Raw genomic sequence first — 15,862 nt, forward strand, 5'->3', positions numbered from 1 at the left:
AGAAACCATGCCCTCAAAGACCAACTGAAGGCAGCGAGCTGTTAAATAACTTTAATGGTCGGGGTAGGAGTCCCAGGGAGGTGCCTTCCACCCTGCTCCCTAGTGCCGCCCACCCTCGAGGCTGGTTAGTGCAGGGAGGCAGGGCAGGGTTCTTCCAGTTTTCTCCCAGGTAGAGAGCTAGGGGATCCCGACCAGCTCCAGAAATGGCCTACTCAGTACCATGGTAACCACAGCTTGAGGGGCTTCTGTTACCCCTCCCCAGCTTTCCTTCCTAGTCCAGTGGAGGAAGAGGAGCCCAGCGCCCTACAGTGCTGGACCTAGAACCCAGTTGCCCTTGGGTCGTTTTCTTTCTTGGCCAGATCCTGATGTTGGTGCCTCTCTCACACTGGGGACTGGAGCCATGTGCGGAGCTGACTTTTGCTGTAGAAGCCTCTGGATTGTGGGGATCGCTGCGGGGGGAGGGGTGCAACCAAGCGAGAAGCCCCGAGGGAGTGATCTGGGGGTGCAGCATCCAGGGAAAAGGTTCGGGGTCGCCCCCAGGGCAGGGGTTGTGTCCAGGTTGGGACTGGGGCCACTGAGGCAGGTGCACAGGAGCTAGGCAAGGCAGGCTGGTCTGTAAACATTGCTAGCCAGGGTGGGGGCGGCTCCAGCTTTGTGCCCTCCCGCTGGGCCAGGATGTCGGTCACAGCAGCGATGTCGTCTAGTGGCTCAATAGCTGTGGCACCAGGAGGAGGGGAGGGGAGGGGGCTAGTCAGCGCTCAAGCCCTGGCCTGCTCAGCCCTGACTGTCACCTGTCACTGTAATATGAAGAAAGCAAGGCCCGAATCTCAGCTGAGATGGTATTGTTCTGCAGGAGCAGCCCCTCACCGGGACCCCCTGAGGCCACAGGCTCTGATAAGACTGTGTGACATTGGGGTGGGGGTGGGGAGCAGAAGTGGGTAAAGAAACCAAGATAAAAAGGAGAGAAAGCAGTGCCGGGCAAGTGAGGTCAGAAGAGGAGGCAGGAGTCCACATGCACAGAGGGAAACAGAAAAGAAGGAGTTAGGACAGACGTCATGGAATGAATCTGGCTCTTGGGGGTTTGTTCTGAACTTGGGTGGAGGTGGTTTTCAGAATTGGAGAGAAAAGGGGAAGACAGTAGGGCTGAGTGAGACCTGGACCCCACTGTGCTTTCTCTCTAGTACCTGGATCCCCTTGAGGTCCCCAACTCCACTTCCCATCAGCTCCCCCACTAACTGCCCCTGACTTACCCATCTCGTGGTATAAGGACCCCTGCTTGGCCAGTGCTTGTGGGGGTTTCCGGGGTGCAGGAGCTTCGATTTTCATGACTTCATCACAGCAATGCTTCACTGGCCTGCGAGGAGAGCGCCAGCTGCAGGAGCTGCCTGCTTGCTCCCGCATTCCCAGCTCTCAAGCAGCATGCAGCCCTCCAGCCTTCCCAGAGGTTTAGCCCAGCCCTTTCTCTTACTCATGTCGAAGAAGAGCTGCCACAGTGCCTCCATCCAGTTCTGCAGGGCTTCTCTGCTCTCCACCCGGAGGGTGTTGGTCACCTCGTCATCTCCGTAGCGGTTGCTGATGCTGAGGGTGAAAGGCCATTCCCGGGCCTGTTCCAGCTCCCCTGCCCGGACCCTAGTCTCCTGCAGGAGAAAGCAGATCTGACTTCACCCCTGCCTTAGTTGAGAAACAACCATCACCCTTGCCTGGAAAGTACCTTTGGGACTTCTGCTGAGTCTGCATTTGCCTCCTGCTAACTTTGGGAGGGGTGAGGGGACAGTGAGGATGCTGGGGATAAAGTATCTATGCTGAGACAGTAAGCCACAGGTAGAGACAGAGAAGAGGGACCCAGTAAGGCAGGGAAGGTGCAAAGGCGGACAGGAGTCACCAAGACCCGGGTTTGGGTTACCCACCCAGTACTTGCAAAACACAGACAGGGCTCCTGGGGTGCAGTGCTGGGGCAGAGCACTTGCCTAACACACTCAAGTCTCTCGCGCAAACAGAGGAAAAGCAACCCTAGGGCTAGGGGGCATAGCACCCCAATTGGGCCTGTGTAGGGACAGACAGCAAGTTATCAGCAGCTATAAACTGGAAGCCCAGAGGACTGGAGGAAGAACTGGCTGACCTAGCAGGAGAATCCCCTGGGATTTGGAAAGGGCTGGGGATGCTGAGCGAGCAGAACTTTCTTAGTATTGTTTGAGGGGTGGGAAGATCTCTGCATCCCCAACCCTGCTGTGGAGCTTGGTGCTCTTAGAAACAGAGTCCACCCAGCCTGTCTCTGAGGCCTGAGCCCAACTCTCTAGGGCCTTGAGAAAGAAGTGCCTGGGCCTAAGCACCAGGTGGTCTCATGACCACCGGACTCATCACCTTGTTGATGGCGACAGTAAACCGTGGTTCTTGCCCGGTGTCTGCATCTTCGCATCTCCCATAACAGAAGAGGTTTGTGCCTTTCAGGACTCCGTGCACGAGTGTCCCATTCTGTAGCTCCCCAGCTTGCTGCATAAAGGACCTGGTGTTTTTCTAGGGAGTCTTGTCTCCCCACCACGGACCTTCTCAGTCACCCATTTACCCCATTTCCCTGGTACTCACCTGGCTGCTTTCCCATCCCACTTTGTCCCCCAGAGCCACACTTTCATCATCTAATCCTTAGGAGCCCCTTTCCACTCATGTAGGACCCCTCACCTGCACCCTGAGGTACCGCTTTGCAGTGGCTGAGTCATGCAGAGAGGCTGGGCTGCCAGGCGGCAACACACGCTACCGTAAAGGGGCAGCCAGGCAGGGTTCTCCTCTGGGGGAAGGAGGAAGTACAGGGTAAGGATGGGAAAGGAGCAGGGGACAACCCACCACCCCTTTCAGCGCTGCCAGGGCCCCGACACACTCATGCACACACCAATGACCGGCGAGGGTGAGGTCATGTGTACGGAAATCCATCTTGCACAGCTGCTAAGGTGAGAGTGGTGTGGGCCAAGAGGTGGTACCGCGGGACCCTGGAGGGAGAAGGGGGGCATCAGTGGAGTGTGGTGTGTGAGCAGATCTGTCCCACTGCCAGGCTATGCGGACAACTAGCCCCCTCCTGTCTCCTGACCGCCCACTAGGCACCTGGTCCTCACTCATACACTATTCCAATGAAACTCTGCTGGCAGCGTCCTGAGGGTGAGTGTTCTTCAGTCAACAGATGAGAATCCAGCCTATAGTCCCCTCAGAATCCCAGTAACTTCAGGGGACTATAGGCTCCACATACAGAGCATGCCCAACTCAGCACAGTTGTAGATATATCTATTTGTTTGGTTTAGGTATATCTATGGGAAGCACACGTCTGTACATATGTATGTAGAGGCCAGACATTAAACACTGGGTGTCCTCTTTAATTGCTCTCTACGTTCTTTATAAAGGGAGGATCGCTCACTGAGCCCAGAGCGTGCTGGGTGGGACTTGTCCAGCCAGCTAGCATGCCCTGGAGATTACATAGCTCTCCACCCAGGTGATCCCTGGGATTGGGTTTGGGGGATCAGAACTCCAATCTCCATTCCCTGCATAGCAAGTGTTGTGGCCATTGTGTCGTTCTTCCCATCCCTGTTTTGGGGGTTTTGAGGCAGGGTCTAACTATACCAGGATGGCCATAAACTCACTATGCAGCTGAGGATGACTTTGAACTTTCAATCCTATTGCTTCTACCTCCCAAGTGCTGGGATGACAGCTGTGCACTACCCCACACAAAGCTTCCTGTATGCTAGGCAGGCACTCTACCAGCTGAACTACACCCCCAAGTCCTATAAGATGTTTCTGTGACTGTTAACCAGGTAAGACCCCAAAGCCTAGCTCTCTCTGCCCCGGCCCCCACTGTCAGGTTCGTGGACTGACTGAGGCCTAACTCTAGGGCTGGGCAGAATTGCCTGCTCCATTTCACGGTGATATGGTCACCAGTGGGGGGAGTTGAAGGCAGCTGAAGACATTGGGTACTACGTGATCTTACCCCACAAGCTGGGGTAGGCAGCAGGATGGGACTGTTCCGGAAGCCCCCAGCACTGTCCAGCGAAGCCCTGACACGCTTCCCCGAGGAACGGCCCAGGGAGCTGCTGAGTTTGGTGGCAAGCCTCTTGGGGGCCACCAGCCAGGGCCCCCTCCTCTTCCAACAGGCCCATACAGCTCCAGCCGCAGTTCAAAGTCCGGCCCTGCCTCAGCACTACACAGGCACAAGAGAGAGGAGTGCCATAAGTGGGAGGCTCAGGAGGGTGTGGGGAAGAAGAGCATAAGTTCAGGACGACTCTACAGAGGTGCCCAGGGGCCATCTGCCTCTCCTTCTCCACTGCCACCTCCGCCCCCACCCCCAGAGCAATCCCATAAGGAGCTGGAGTGGAGGAAGGGAGGGAGGGAGGGAGGAAGGAAGGAGCAAAGGAAGGAAGGAAGGAAGGAAGGAAGGAAGGAAGGAAGGAAGGAAGGAAGGAAGGAAGAGAGGGAGGAAGGAAGGGAGGAAGGAAGGAAGGAGGGGAGGGAGGGAGGAAAGGAAGGGAGGGAGGGAGGGAGGGAGAAAGGAGCAAAGGAGCAAAGGAGCGAAGGAGTGAGCCACAGGCAAGGAACTCACAAGAGCACATTGTTTTGAAAAGAGATGTCTGTGAGCGTCCTGTCCACCAGGACCATCTCTGTGTCCTGAATCTGTTCCCGAGCTGCAGCAGCAGGAACACAGCCAGCGGTTGCAGGTCTGGGATAAAGAGAAAAAGAGAGATAAAAAGCATTAAAATGTCAACAAGATCCTCTGCCTCAGGGAGCACTCCCTCTGCCCCAGGGAGCACTCCCCTGATTTTGTCCCGTTGTATGTGGCACTCACCGCCTTTGTTCTTGAAATATTCTGTGTCCTTCCACATGAGTGGGATCCGGAGGGTCTAAAGGGCAGACGGGAAGGAAAGAGGGGTTAGAAGGCAGCCAGGCGGTGGTGTGGTGGGGTGAGGGGGTACCAGCCTCTGTGGCAGCTGTGTGTTTCTTACCAGAGATGCAGACCCGGCCACGGCAAGGGGAACGCTCAGGGGGCGGCACACTGTCGGAAGGTCTGTGGGCAGATCACAGAGTCCTGGCCTGGTCTTCCCCTCTCCTCCCCTTTGTTTGGACTCCCAAGGGCTCTAAGGGGCCCCTGATTCCTAGCCTGATTGACAGGGCAGGAACAAGGGACTGGAGGAGAGCTATTGACAGCACTCAGAAGTTTGCTGGTCTTGGGAACATTTGAGCAATGTTAGCACACAGGGATAGTACCCAAGCTCTGGGTCCTCATCCTAGCATTGGTCCTGGCCATCCAGACCCCTGTTAAGGGACAAGTGAGGCCTTGAGGGGACAAGGGTGCCAAAAAAAGGATTCCCTTTTAAACCTCTCCCCAACCCCCACCCCAAAACACATACACACACACATACACACACACACACAACACACACACACACACACACACCACACACCCATTAAACCATGGACTTGGAGAGACTGGGAGGTTTTCCATGCAATTCTAGAAGCTACTTGTTCCCAGTATCTCAGGTGTTTGTTTGAGAGTGAAGGTCTCACTCTGTAGCTCAAGCTGGCCTCAAACTCAATAATCTTCTCACCTCAGCCTCCCACATGCTGGATTAGGCATAAAGCATCTTGTCCAGCTTTTATCTTGTCTTTGATATGAGTACACAGAATAGCATAATTAGCTGCTAGGGAATTAAATGTACTTTATATCCCACTCTGGGGGCTGTGTGGTCGATTGCCCATGGCTGCCTGAGCGAGCTGCTCCCTGCCTGCTTGGCCTCTTGCTAAGTGAAGCAGCAATGGAATGTGTTTTCTTCTTCTGTGGACTTCCTGGGGAGCCCCTGGCGACCTCTCCTTCAACTCCTCCATGCCAGTGAGGGCTGGGACCCTCTTCCCATGCAGCCTCAGTGAGGTAGGCGGTTCCCAAATGACTCATTTACCAAAATGGCCAATCGTCAGAGCAATCCATTTGTCAAGTATTTCTAACATTTCATTTGACTCCAGCTGAACAGAGTGGCCCTGTAGCACTGGCACTGTGTGTAGGTCACAAACTCATGTTGAGCACCACTGCACAACCAATTCTACAAATGGGGAGCCTTCCTTTAAGTGATTTTCAATTATGTGCTTTCTCAAGTCCTGCCTCTGAGGTACAACATGCTACTGTCAATTGTGTGGTAAAATGGGCCATTTGGTGAACTGGCTTTGAGAAAATTAGTTTTCCAGACAGCCAGCCGGACATAGCAGATCATGGGCAGGCCATAACCAATTAGCATGTTTGCATTACTTGTGGTTTGACTGCCAGCCGCCCTCAGATACCTTGGCTTTCCTGAGTCCAGCCCAGCCACTAGGGGATGACCCACCACCATGGTAAACACTAGGAGTCTTTCCTGGCCAGGACAGGTGTTTGTGAGGGGGTCCCCATCAGGAGGTTGATCTGAGCCCCGAACACTCCACACAGCCACTTGCTGTAGCACAGATAAAGCTTCCCTCCCTCAGGCACATCACCTCCCTTGCTCACCGCCGGCCTGTCTTCTCCAGCACCTGGGCCTCCTTGCGCCTCTGCAGTTCGCCCATGTAGCTGAGAATCCGGCTGTGCACACCAGCAGACTCTTGGTGGCCTCCAGAGCCTGCTCTCGCTGGGAGCAGGCTGCCAGCAGCTTGCAGGCCCCTTCCCTCATTCCGGATCTCATGGTCTAGTTTCCTCTGTAACTCTGTGTCCTAACCAGAGTCATGGGAAGAGAAGAGGAAATGGCAGTCAGGATCAGGCTGAGACATCTCCCCTACACAACCCCAGTCCCAAGTGGCTATGTGGGGTGGGGGAGGGCAGAGGACACTAATGCTTTAGCAAAGCCTGTTGTCTTACCCTCAGCTGCCCAAGATGAGTCAGAAAAACTTTAAAAAACTACAGATACTCGCATCCATTTGATTGTGAGGAGTATAAAGTCTTTCTACCTTTGATCGCGATTTGGAGAAATCTACAAAAACTACAAGTTCATATATCCTTCGACCTAACTGTCCTAAACACTCTACTCAAGTGTTCAGCATACAGATGCATACACATGTAACTGCCCAAGCTATATGATAAAAAGATCACTTAGCTCTGTTTTACTTATGTGTACATATATTACACATGAGTGCAGAGCCCACAGAACCAGAAGAAGGCATCAGATCCCTGGAGCTAGAGTTACAGACCATTTCACATGGGTGCCAGAAAAGTGAACTCGGTTTCTGGAAGAGCAGAATTGTTTTTTTTTTCCCCACTGAGCCATCTCTCCAGCCCCAGGCATTGTTTTAAACACACAAACTAAAAAGACAGCCTTTCCATAAGACAGCGGTTAAATGAGTTGTATCTGCACTGGTAGACAGGGCAACAGATGAAGGTAGCCATGTGTCTAACTGTAACTCTCCAGAAAACAGAGCACAAGAATAGAGCAAAACAACATTGTACATCAAGCCAGGCATGATGGTGCACATCTGTAATTCGGCACTTGGGAGATAGAGGCAGGAGGATCAGTAGTTTAAGGCCATTCTTAGCTACACAGTGAATTAGTGGCAAGCCTGGGATACACGAGACTCAAAAACAGACAAAATATATACACCACCATTTGTGATATATGTCATATATTTGCATGTGTATATGTATATATTTACATATTTGTGTACGATTAGGAATGAAAACAGATGTGTGGGATCCTTCAGATGCACACCACCTACAGAGTGCACTCATACTGCACAGAAGCCTATACAGACCTCAAACAGTACATCGACCACCTCTGGCTCCCTGAACTTGGGAGAGGAGCCAGAGGTAAGGAATGAGGAAAGGAAAGTAATTGGGTCCAGGTATGAGGGGCTGGATGGTGGGGGCTAGGCATGCAGGAGGCACTGGACAGGCATGGAAGGGCAGAGGAGAGGCCCTGAGAGAGGATGCACAGGTATTCGCCAGGAAAGAAGTCATCTTGGAGCTTAAAAGGCAATTGGCATTGGGCTGGGAGTTGGGCATACATGGCTCTGGGTTTCACTCTCCAGCACTGTATAATCGGGACCTGGTGGGGAGTGCTCAGGAGGTGGAGGCAGTGGAATTAGGATGCTCAAGGTCACCCTCAGCACCATAGTGAGGATGAGGCCAACTTGGGCTATATGAAACCCTGTCTCAAAACAACAAAGTATTAAAAAGCCCTAGACAGCCAGGCATAGTGATGCATGCCTGTATCTCAGCACTCAGGATGTAGAGGCAGGAGAATAATCATGAGTTCCAAGTCAGCCTAGGCTACATATTTAGCTTGTTTACAGTTCCTTTCTCCAGGGACTATTTTCTGGGTCACTGTACTAGGCCAGATGTTCACCCCAGCACCATCCACATGATTCTCTTCCAAAACAGGCCAATTCAGCCCCAAACTCCTCCAGGAAGTCCCCTACCAAATAACATGGCAGCTCCTAGCTATATGGGGCATTTCACCCCACCTCCCTGAGTCTTGACTTGATTTTCCAACGGATAAAATGGGGTAAAGAGTGGGGGAGGTGGCTCAGTGGGTAAAATATCTGCTGTGCAGGGAAGACTACCTGAGTTGGGATCCACAGTGCCCGTACAGAGGCGGGTAAGGCATCACTGGTCCCAACCCCAGCCCCGGGGAGCAGAAACAGACAGAGAGCCCTGGTGGCCGGCCAGTCTAGCCACAGCTTTGCACCAGGTTCAGTGAGAGATTTTGTCTTCAGTGAGGACCAGTGAGACTGACTCAGTGGACTGACAGGCCACTGCTACCAAGCGTGAAAAACTGAGTTCTATCCCTGGGTTCCGCATGGTGGAAGAGACAGCCAAACCACACAAGTTTTCTTCTGACCACCACACTGTGCTGTGGCATGCATGCACTCCATATACAGAACACACACACACACACACAAACACACAAATATATATTAAAGGCATGGTGACACATACCTTTAATCCCAGCACTTAGGGGCTGAGACAGGCAAATCTCTCTGAGTCTGAGGCCAGCCTGGTCTACATAGCCAGTTCCAGACCAGACATGGCTATATAGTGAGACTTCCATGTCAAAAACAAACAAACAAAAAACTTAAAGTTGACCTCTGGTCTACACACACTCATAGGCAACATACATGCATGCACACACACACACATACACCACAGACACACAACATGGGGTGAAAACAGTCATGGCGTCTTAGTTTTCAAAGACCAGTGAGATCCACACTCAAGGCCTGATGAAAAGTATCCAGCACAATGGCAGGGACACAGGCTTTTTTCACAAGGAGGCTGCTTTGTTAGTAGACTCTGTTCAGCAGCCAGCACTGGAGCTTCCCTGCGCTGACCAAGGCTCCATATTTAAGTCCCGGCTGGGAGGTGAACACGCAGAGATGAATGGCTGCTCCCTAAGTGCCTTGTCATGGCATAAAAACACAGGAAACAGCCCCTACTGGTTTCTGCTGAGGTGACAGCGGAAGGCTTCAGAGCGGAGGTGCACAACATTGGTACAGGAAGCCAGGCAAGTGGAGGCATGCAGTTGAAACAGAAGAGCAACCGACTACACACACCTGTCTTCTCCATCACACCGGCTCTCCTCCATATGCTATGTCCTGCTTCTGTCTCTGGTGCCCAGCCTTCCCAACACCTCGAATTCCTTCTCACCAAAACCTTGTCCAGCCTGTGTGCCAACTATTCCTTCCCTATCTCTTTTGGGGGGCTGCTTGCTAGGCCAGATGTCATCACAAACCACTCCAATACCACCTCAAAGCCCCCTCCATCAGGAAGCTCTCCCAAACTCCTCTCTCTCAGCCTCGCTTCGGATGCATCACTCTCCTGCCTTTGCTAAGCCGACTGCTTGCCCACCCCTCCCCGACTCTGCACTTAATTTCTGTCACCAGTTTCGCAAATGAATGAGATCAAGGATGCGTCCTCAAGCTCGCTCCTAGTTAGCTAGTCCCCTCCGGGGCCAAGCACTCACCGATCCTTCCCTAGCCCTGTCCATGGCGTTTACAATTGGTGCAGAGTCCTGGGCAACAGTAACCCCTGTGGCCGGTGTGACCCGAGGACCGCCTGGGAATTGAAGGATCCCGGGAGTCGGAGCTGCCTCACCGACTGGGTCCGCTGAGCCCGAGGGCGCCCGTGACATCAGCTCCCAGTTGCCGCGAGATGCGCCGAGGGCACCAGGCACGGGCGGTCCCTTCAGGCTCAGAGATGCCTGCATCTCCACCACCGGGACCCTGTCGCGTCCCTCCGCGACTTCAAAGAGCACCTGGGCCGCCCAGGAAACTTCTCCCTAGCGGGTTTGTCTTTCCAAGGTGACCCTTACCAGGAGCAGGGTATGAAGTGAGGTTTCTGGATCCAGCACGGACCAGCAGAACTGGACTTAGGGAGAACTAGCCGCCTGCTCCATGTGCACATCACTTCCAAATCCACTCTAGCTCAGTCTACAGTCAAGAATGCCCTGGAGACAGGGTCACCTTTTCAGGTGGAGGGCTTTGCACCCCTCTCCATACCCATTGACACAGGTTTCCCCTCCATCTCCACCACCCTCACTCTCTCCCCAAATGGACGCTGTTTGTTCCCCTAGGATGGGAAAGATCCTAAATACTGTGCTCCGACCTGGGTGACCTGGGTCAGCTCCCCAGGGATGACAGAGAATGAGTCACAGTCGCCCATGATGACACACTCCTCTCTCTCCCACACTCTCTCCCCAGCTTCCTGTTGTGCTTCCCATCACCTTCTGTTCCCTTCAGAATTCCCACTAGGGCTAAGTCCTAGTGTAGGGACTTGACAAGCGCACCGCGGCGGTGGTGGGGGAAGCGGGCGGCGTGGGGTGGGGGGGTGGGGGCGGGTGTGTCATTTATTCTCTAGAGCTTCAGTCTGTAGACTTGGGAATAAGTGGCTTTCTTCACAGTATTACGTGAGGATTTAACGAAGAAAAATCGAATCTCTACCTGGGCCTGGCACATGTTCTAGCCTTGCTCCGGGGATGTAGCATACATGGCAGCCTGGGTTCCATCCTGAGCACCCCGTTCACCAGAAGTCATGCTTGCTGTGACCCTAGCACTTGGGAGGTAGAGACAGGAGGATCAGAAGTTCAATGCCTTCCTTACATGCACAGCCTGGGCTACTTAAGAGGTTATTAAAAAAAAAAAAAAAAAAAAAACCAAGCAAGATAGCTTAGTGGGTAAAGCTGTTGTCAACCTTGAGGACCTGAGTTCAATCCCTGGCTCCCACCATGGAAGAAGAGGATCAATTCCCCAAAACTGTCCTCTGTGTGTGTGTGTGTGTGTGTGTGTGTGTGTGTGTGTGTTTCTAAAAAGGTTTTTCGAGACAGGGTTTCTCTGTGGCTTTGGAGCCTGTCCTGGAACTAGCTCTTGTAGACCAGGTTGGCCTCAAACTCACAGAGATCCGCCTGCCTCTGCCTCCCAAGTTCTATAATTAATTTTTAAAAATATTTTTAATTAAATAAAAATAAGCTTTTTTGCCAGGTCCTGGTGGTGCATGCCTTTAATTCCAGCACTCAGGTAACAGAGGCAGACAGATCTCTGAGTTCCAGGCCAGCCTGGTCTACAAATTGAGTTCTAGGACAGAAAGGGCTGTTACACTAAGAAACCATATCAAGAAAAAAAAAAAACCAACCTTTCATTCTCATTCCTTCTAAACGTGCACCTTGCAGCCTAGGATACCGCCTTTAAAAAGTCTTTTTGGATTTATACTCCAGAACTAACTTTCCTGCCATTCCTAAATTATCAATGAGTCTGTCTTTTTGAGGACGTGATGAACTGGGGAGGGGGTTATGCAGAACTCTCAGCCTGCGGCTCAAGGAACATTGTTCAAAGTAAAAACAAAGTCATCCTTGTGTTGCAGATGCTGGGCAGGGCCTCCGGAGGGGAGAAGGTCGGTGTGTGTGCGGGGGGAGGGGTGCACAGGGGTGCAAGAACTTAAATATTTACGTGGCCTAACCAGCTCTGTTGATGCAAGCAGTCAGCATGTACCTTGCAGTTGAATGTGACTAGAGAAGCCAAGAAGCTAACTGGTTTCTTCCCCCTCCCCTTTTAATTAACTAAAATAATTATAACACAAGTTTATACAACGAATAGCGGGGCAATGGAAACCAGATGGATGCAGAGGAGGTTTGGAGTATCTTGCTTACTTTTTTGTTTGTTTGTTTTTGTTTCATTTGGCGTGGTCTCCTTCTATAACCCAGGTTGACTTTGAACTCACAACACTCCTTTCTCGACCTCCTGAGCACTGGGATTATAGGCATGAGCCTCCACACCATGCTTCACCCAGTAAATCGGTTTTCTCTTGTGCACCAACATGGGAAAATTAGGCAATGCCAGAAACCCAAGGGATTCACTTGGCATCTTTCTACAAAATAGGAGGGGACCCTCTCCAGACAAGTACTGAGGTGTATCTTCCTGGTACAGAAGCTGGACATGGAGGGTTTCTTCCTCTAGATGGCACCATGTGAAAGTACACTCGAAATGTGTGCCAAGGACTGTGCTACAAAGGGTCCTGTGGCTGTAACTGGGTTGGGCCCATAACTTGCTAGCAATATGCATTGATCCAGAGATGGGGGCGGGACTAGGCAGGCAGCATGTGTGCAGTAAGTTACCCTTCCTGACTGCACTCAGAATCCCTGCCTCTGCCCTCCGACTGCAGCCTCCGGCTCTATCACTGCCCCTCTCAGCACGGTGGGGTGCCGCACCACCGGGAGGCTCAACCACACACCTAGACCCACCTATTCTAGAGGTCTTTCTGCTTCGCCTGCCACATCCAATCCATCAGCCGGCTCTGTCGGATCTACCACCATCATCTGGAATCTCTCCTCCTTTTCATGAACGCCATAATCTATACTCCAGACCCAGTCCCCTGATGTGATATTTGGTTGCCCGCTGGGAAAACGTGCAGACTCTCTTGCCAACCTTCCCTGCCCAGGCCTCACCACCACCAAGCTGATCTTCCACAGCAATTACCCGAAAAGCTTAAGGCACAAGGTCATGTTGTGGCAGACACCTTTAATTCCACTACTCAGGATATAGAGGCAGATGGATCGCTGTGAGTTAAAGGCTATCCTAGCCGATATAACCAGTTCCAGGCCAACCAGGGCTATACAGGGGACCTGATTTCAAACACAAACAAGCCCATAAACAGCAAGGAACTTGAGATAGGTGCTAGAGATATCACCCAGTTGGTTGGGTGTTTGCCTGGCATGCAGGGACTCTCAGGCTGGATCCCCAGCATCAGCTTGGTGATGCACACTTGTAATTCCAGCACTCAGGAGTTCCAGGCAGGAAGATCAGAAATTCAAGGTCATCCTTGGCTACGTACAGAGTCTGAGGCCAGCCTAGGCTAAGAAAACCTTTCTATGCTGCAGAATTCTGCTCAGAGTACAACCTAAGTGATGAATTACAGTCTTTCTACCCCAGCATGGTCTATATCGGCCCACCAGCTCCACCACAAAGACAAATGCCAGTGTGTGTGTGTGTGCGCGCGCGCGTGCCGCACACAGACACACACAGACACACACACACACACACACACACACACACACACCACCCTCACCCTCATCAAACGCTCTCTACCCTGGCCATGCTGTCTCTCTGGAAACCCTTGCCAGCTTCAGCACTGAAGACCCTGTCAGACTATCTAATGCTGCCGTCTGCCTCATTATTGCTGCCTTCCATTTTTATAATACTTGCACTATGTGACGTTGCTCATACTGAGCTATTATCTGTCCCCTCACAAGAAAGGACCTTTCCTGCCTTCTCCAGAGATATTTCTACGGCCTAGAAAGGAGCTTGGCACCTAGAATGAGTTCAGTTTGTGTATTTAAGAATAAATGGGACAGGTGTGCTGGCTTACTTATTCTTAAACACATGCCTGCAATTCTAGCACTTGGGAGGTGGTGGTAGGGAGATCAGGAGGTTAAGGTCACCTTAACTACACAGTAAACTCAAAGAAACTGTCCTAGAAAAAAAAAATGAAACCACAGAAGGCCAGTGAGATGGATCAACAGGTAGAAGGTGACTGCCATCAATTCCAAGGACCTGGGTTCAGTCCCCAGAGTCCACATGGAGGAAGGAAAGAACGAAACCCCCAAAGTGTCCTACACACACACACACACACACACACACATACACACACACACACATACACACACACACCTATCCTCATTGCCCACCATCTCCTTTCCCTTCTCTTCAGGCTTCATCTTTCTGCAAGCCTCCTTCACACCGAAGGCTCTTCACTCCCTCTCTAAAAGGAGCCGTTGTCCCCAGGACAACATCCACACCTACTTACACAGCTCCCAGAAATAGGCGCAAAGACCCTCTTGTCAACGTGTGGTTTTGTGGCTAGTGCTGTTGTTTAACCCAGGCTGGCCTGGAACTCAGTCCTGCTTCTCCTTCCCAAGTGCTGGGATGACAGGTATGTGCCCCTGCACCCAGTGTATGCAGTGCCAGGGGTGCTGGTAACCAAACCCGGGACTTGGTCTATGCCAAACAGACACTCGGCCAGTGGAGCCACATCCATCGCTCTCCAACGTAATGTTCATTCTGCTCAGCAGAAGTAGGCCTGGGTCCACAAACAGGCTCAACACAGAGCATCCATCCACCTGCTGCCCCTCCTATGCAGGCTATGGGCACCCCCCCCACACACACACACAAGGCCCCATTAAGGCTAAGACAGTAGAGGAAGAAGCGTATGGTCCAGGGGTCAGGGCATTACCTCCAGGCTGAGTGCCATCTGCCGAATGTAGAGCATATTGAGGTCCTCCAGGATGTGCAATCTGTCCTGCATCTCTGTATCCCCTAGAGCCCTTCCCTTGCTGCCCAGAGAGAGGTCAGATAGGCAGCAGGCTGTCCCTCAGTTCCTCCTCCCACTGCTCCCTGGGCTTGAGAGAGGTGTCCAGCTCAAGACAGAATGAGGAGGCTGTCCCTGTCCCTCTGCAGTCCTGTCAGACCCCTCTGGCTTCTGTGACAAAACTTCCTCTCCTAGGGCTGTTCCAAGGCCTTGATAGGAGCCAGGCAGAGGAGGGAAAAAAGTGAGGTGAGAATGAGCAGGGGCTTCTGGGAGGAGAGGCCAGCTGCAGAGGGGGCTCTGGGCACAGAGTGTCCAGCCTTGCTTTGGTGGCAGCTGTTCTCCCAGCTGTGGAAGAAAAAGGTCCTTTCATTCCCATTTTGGCCCCTCCCCCGCTCCCGCCCACATCCCAGGCCAGGCCGACTGAGAATGTGCGTGCCGTGAGGGCAGTGAGGGGCAGGCACAGCTGGAAGGGGGCAGGGAAGGGACGCCGCTGCTGATTCTACGGAATCCTGGGGCTGATCCGGAGATCAGAACCCACTGAGGGAGTTCTGGCTTAGTTTGAAAAAGTTAGCGACAGAAGTGAGGCCTTGAGGAGCCTTGAGCCCAGGGAATGGGACAAAGGGGTGAGTCTGTAAAGCGGCCCAGACCCAGGGTCACCCCTTCCAACGCCGGCCCCCATCCAGCACGCCCCACCCTGGGCTCACAATTACCTCGCTTTTCCAGCAGAAGGGAGGAGAGAGAGGGAGAAAGGCGGGGGTGTGCCTGGCTGCTGCTGGCCCTGCTCCCCTCTGCGGGCCCCTTCCCTTCCAGACAGGAAACCAGCCCCGGGTCCCAGCCAGCTGCAGGGCTGTCCGTCTCCCCCTTACCCCCCCATCCCGGGCCTATGGAGTCACACTCTACCCAGCGGCAGGCCTGGCCCTGAAGCTCCGCCCTGACTACTCAGCTCTGGCCCCCAAGACCTGGCATATCCTAGCCTGCTCAGGATCACAGGCCCTTCCTCCTGGTCCCCGGCTTCGTCCCTGGCTCCCCCACGCCACGCGCGGGTTCCTTGAGTCTAAGTAGCTGGGGTGGGAGGATGACAAA

The 15,862-nt window shown here is 52.9% G+C and overlaps 1 protein-coding gene across 1 annotated transcript; it reads right to left on the reverse strand.

The window, feature by feature from the left end:
• Positions 1-115: 115 nt before the first annotated feature.
• Rtkn (rhotekin) lies at positions 116-15,595 on the reverse strand. The gene is given in 19 exon segments (XM_042054494.1): positions 116-715; positions 1,251-1,385; positions 1,469-1,637; positions 2,362-2,503; positions 2,683-2,777; positions 2,881-2,919; positions 2,921-2,981; positions 3,802-3,809; positions 3,977-4,099; positions 4,101-4,131; positions 4,133-4,177; positions 4,577-4,652; positions 4,655-4,693; positions 4,820-4,875; positions 4,979-5,038; positions 6,506-6,581; positions 6,584-6,665; positions 6,667-6,705; positions 14,705-15,595. Coding segments are annotated over 19 exon segments (1,683 nt in total). The 5' UTR covers positions 14,777-15,595; the 3' UTR covers positions 116-380.
• Positions 15,596-15,862: the final 267 nt, after the last annotated feature.

This window comes from Arvicola amphibius, chromosome 2 (genome assembly GCF_903992535.2).
Source record: "Arvicola amphibius chromosome 2, mArvAmp1.2, whole genome shotgun sequence".
In the NCBI taxonomy this organism is placed as follows: domain Eukaryota; kingdom Metazoa; phylum Chordata; class Mammalia; order Rodentia; family Cricetidae; genus Arvicola; species Arvicola amphibius.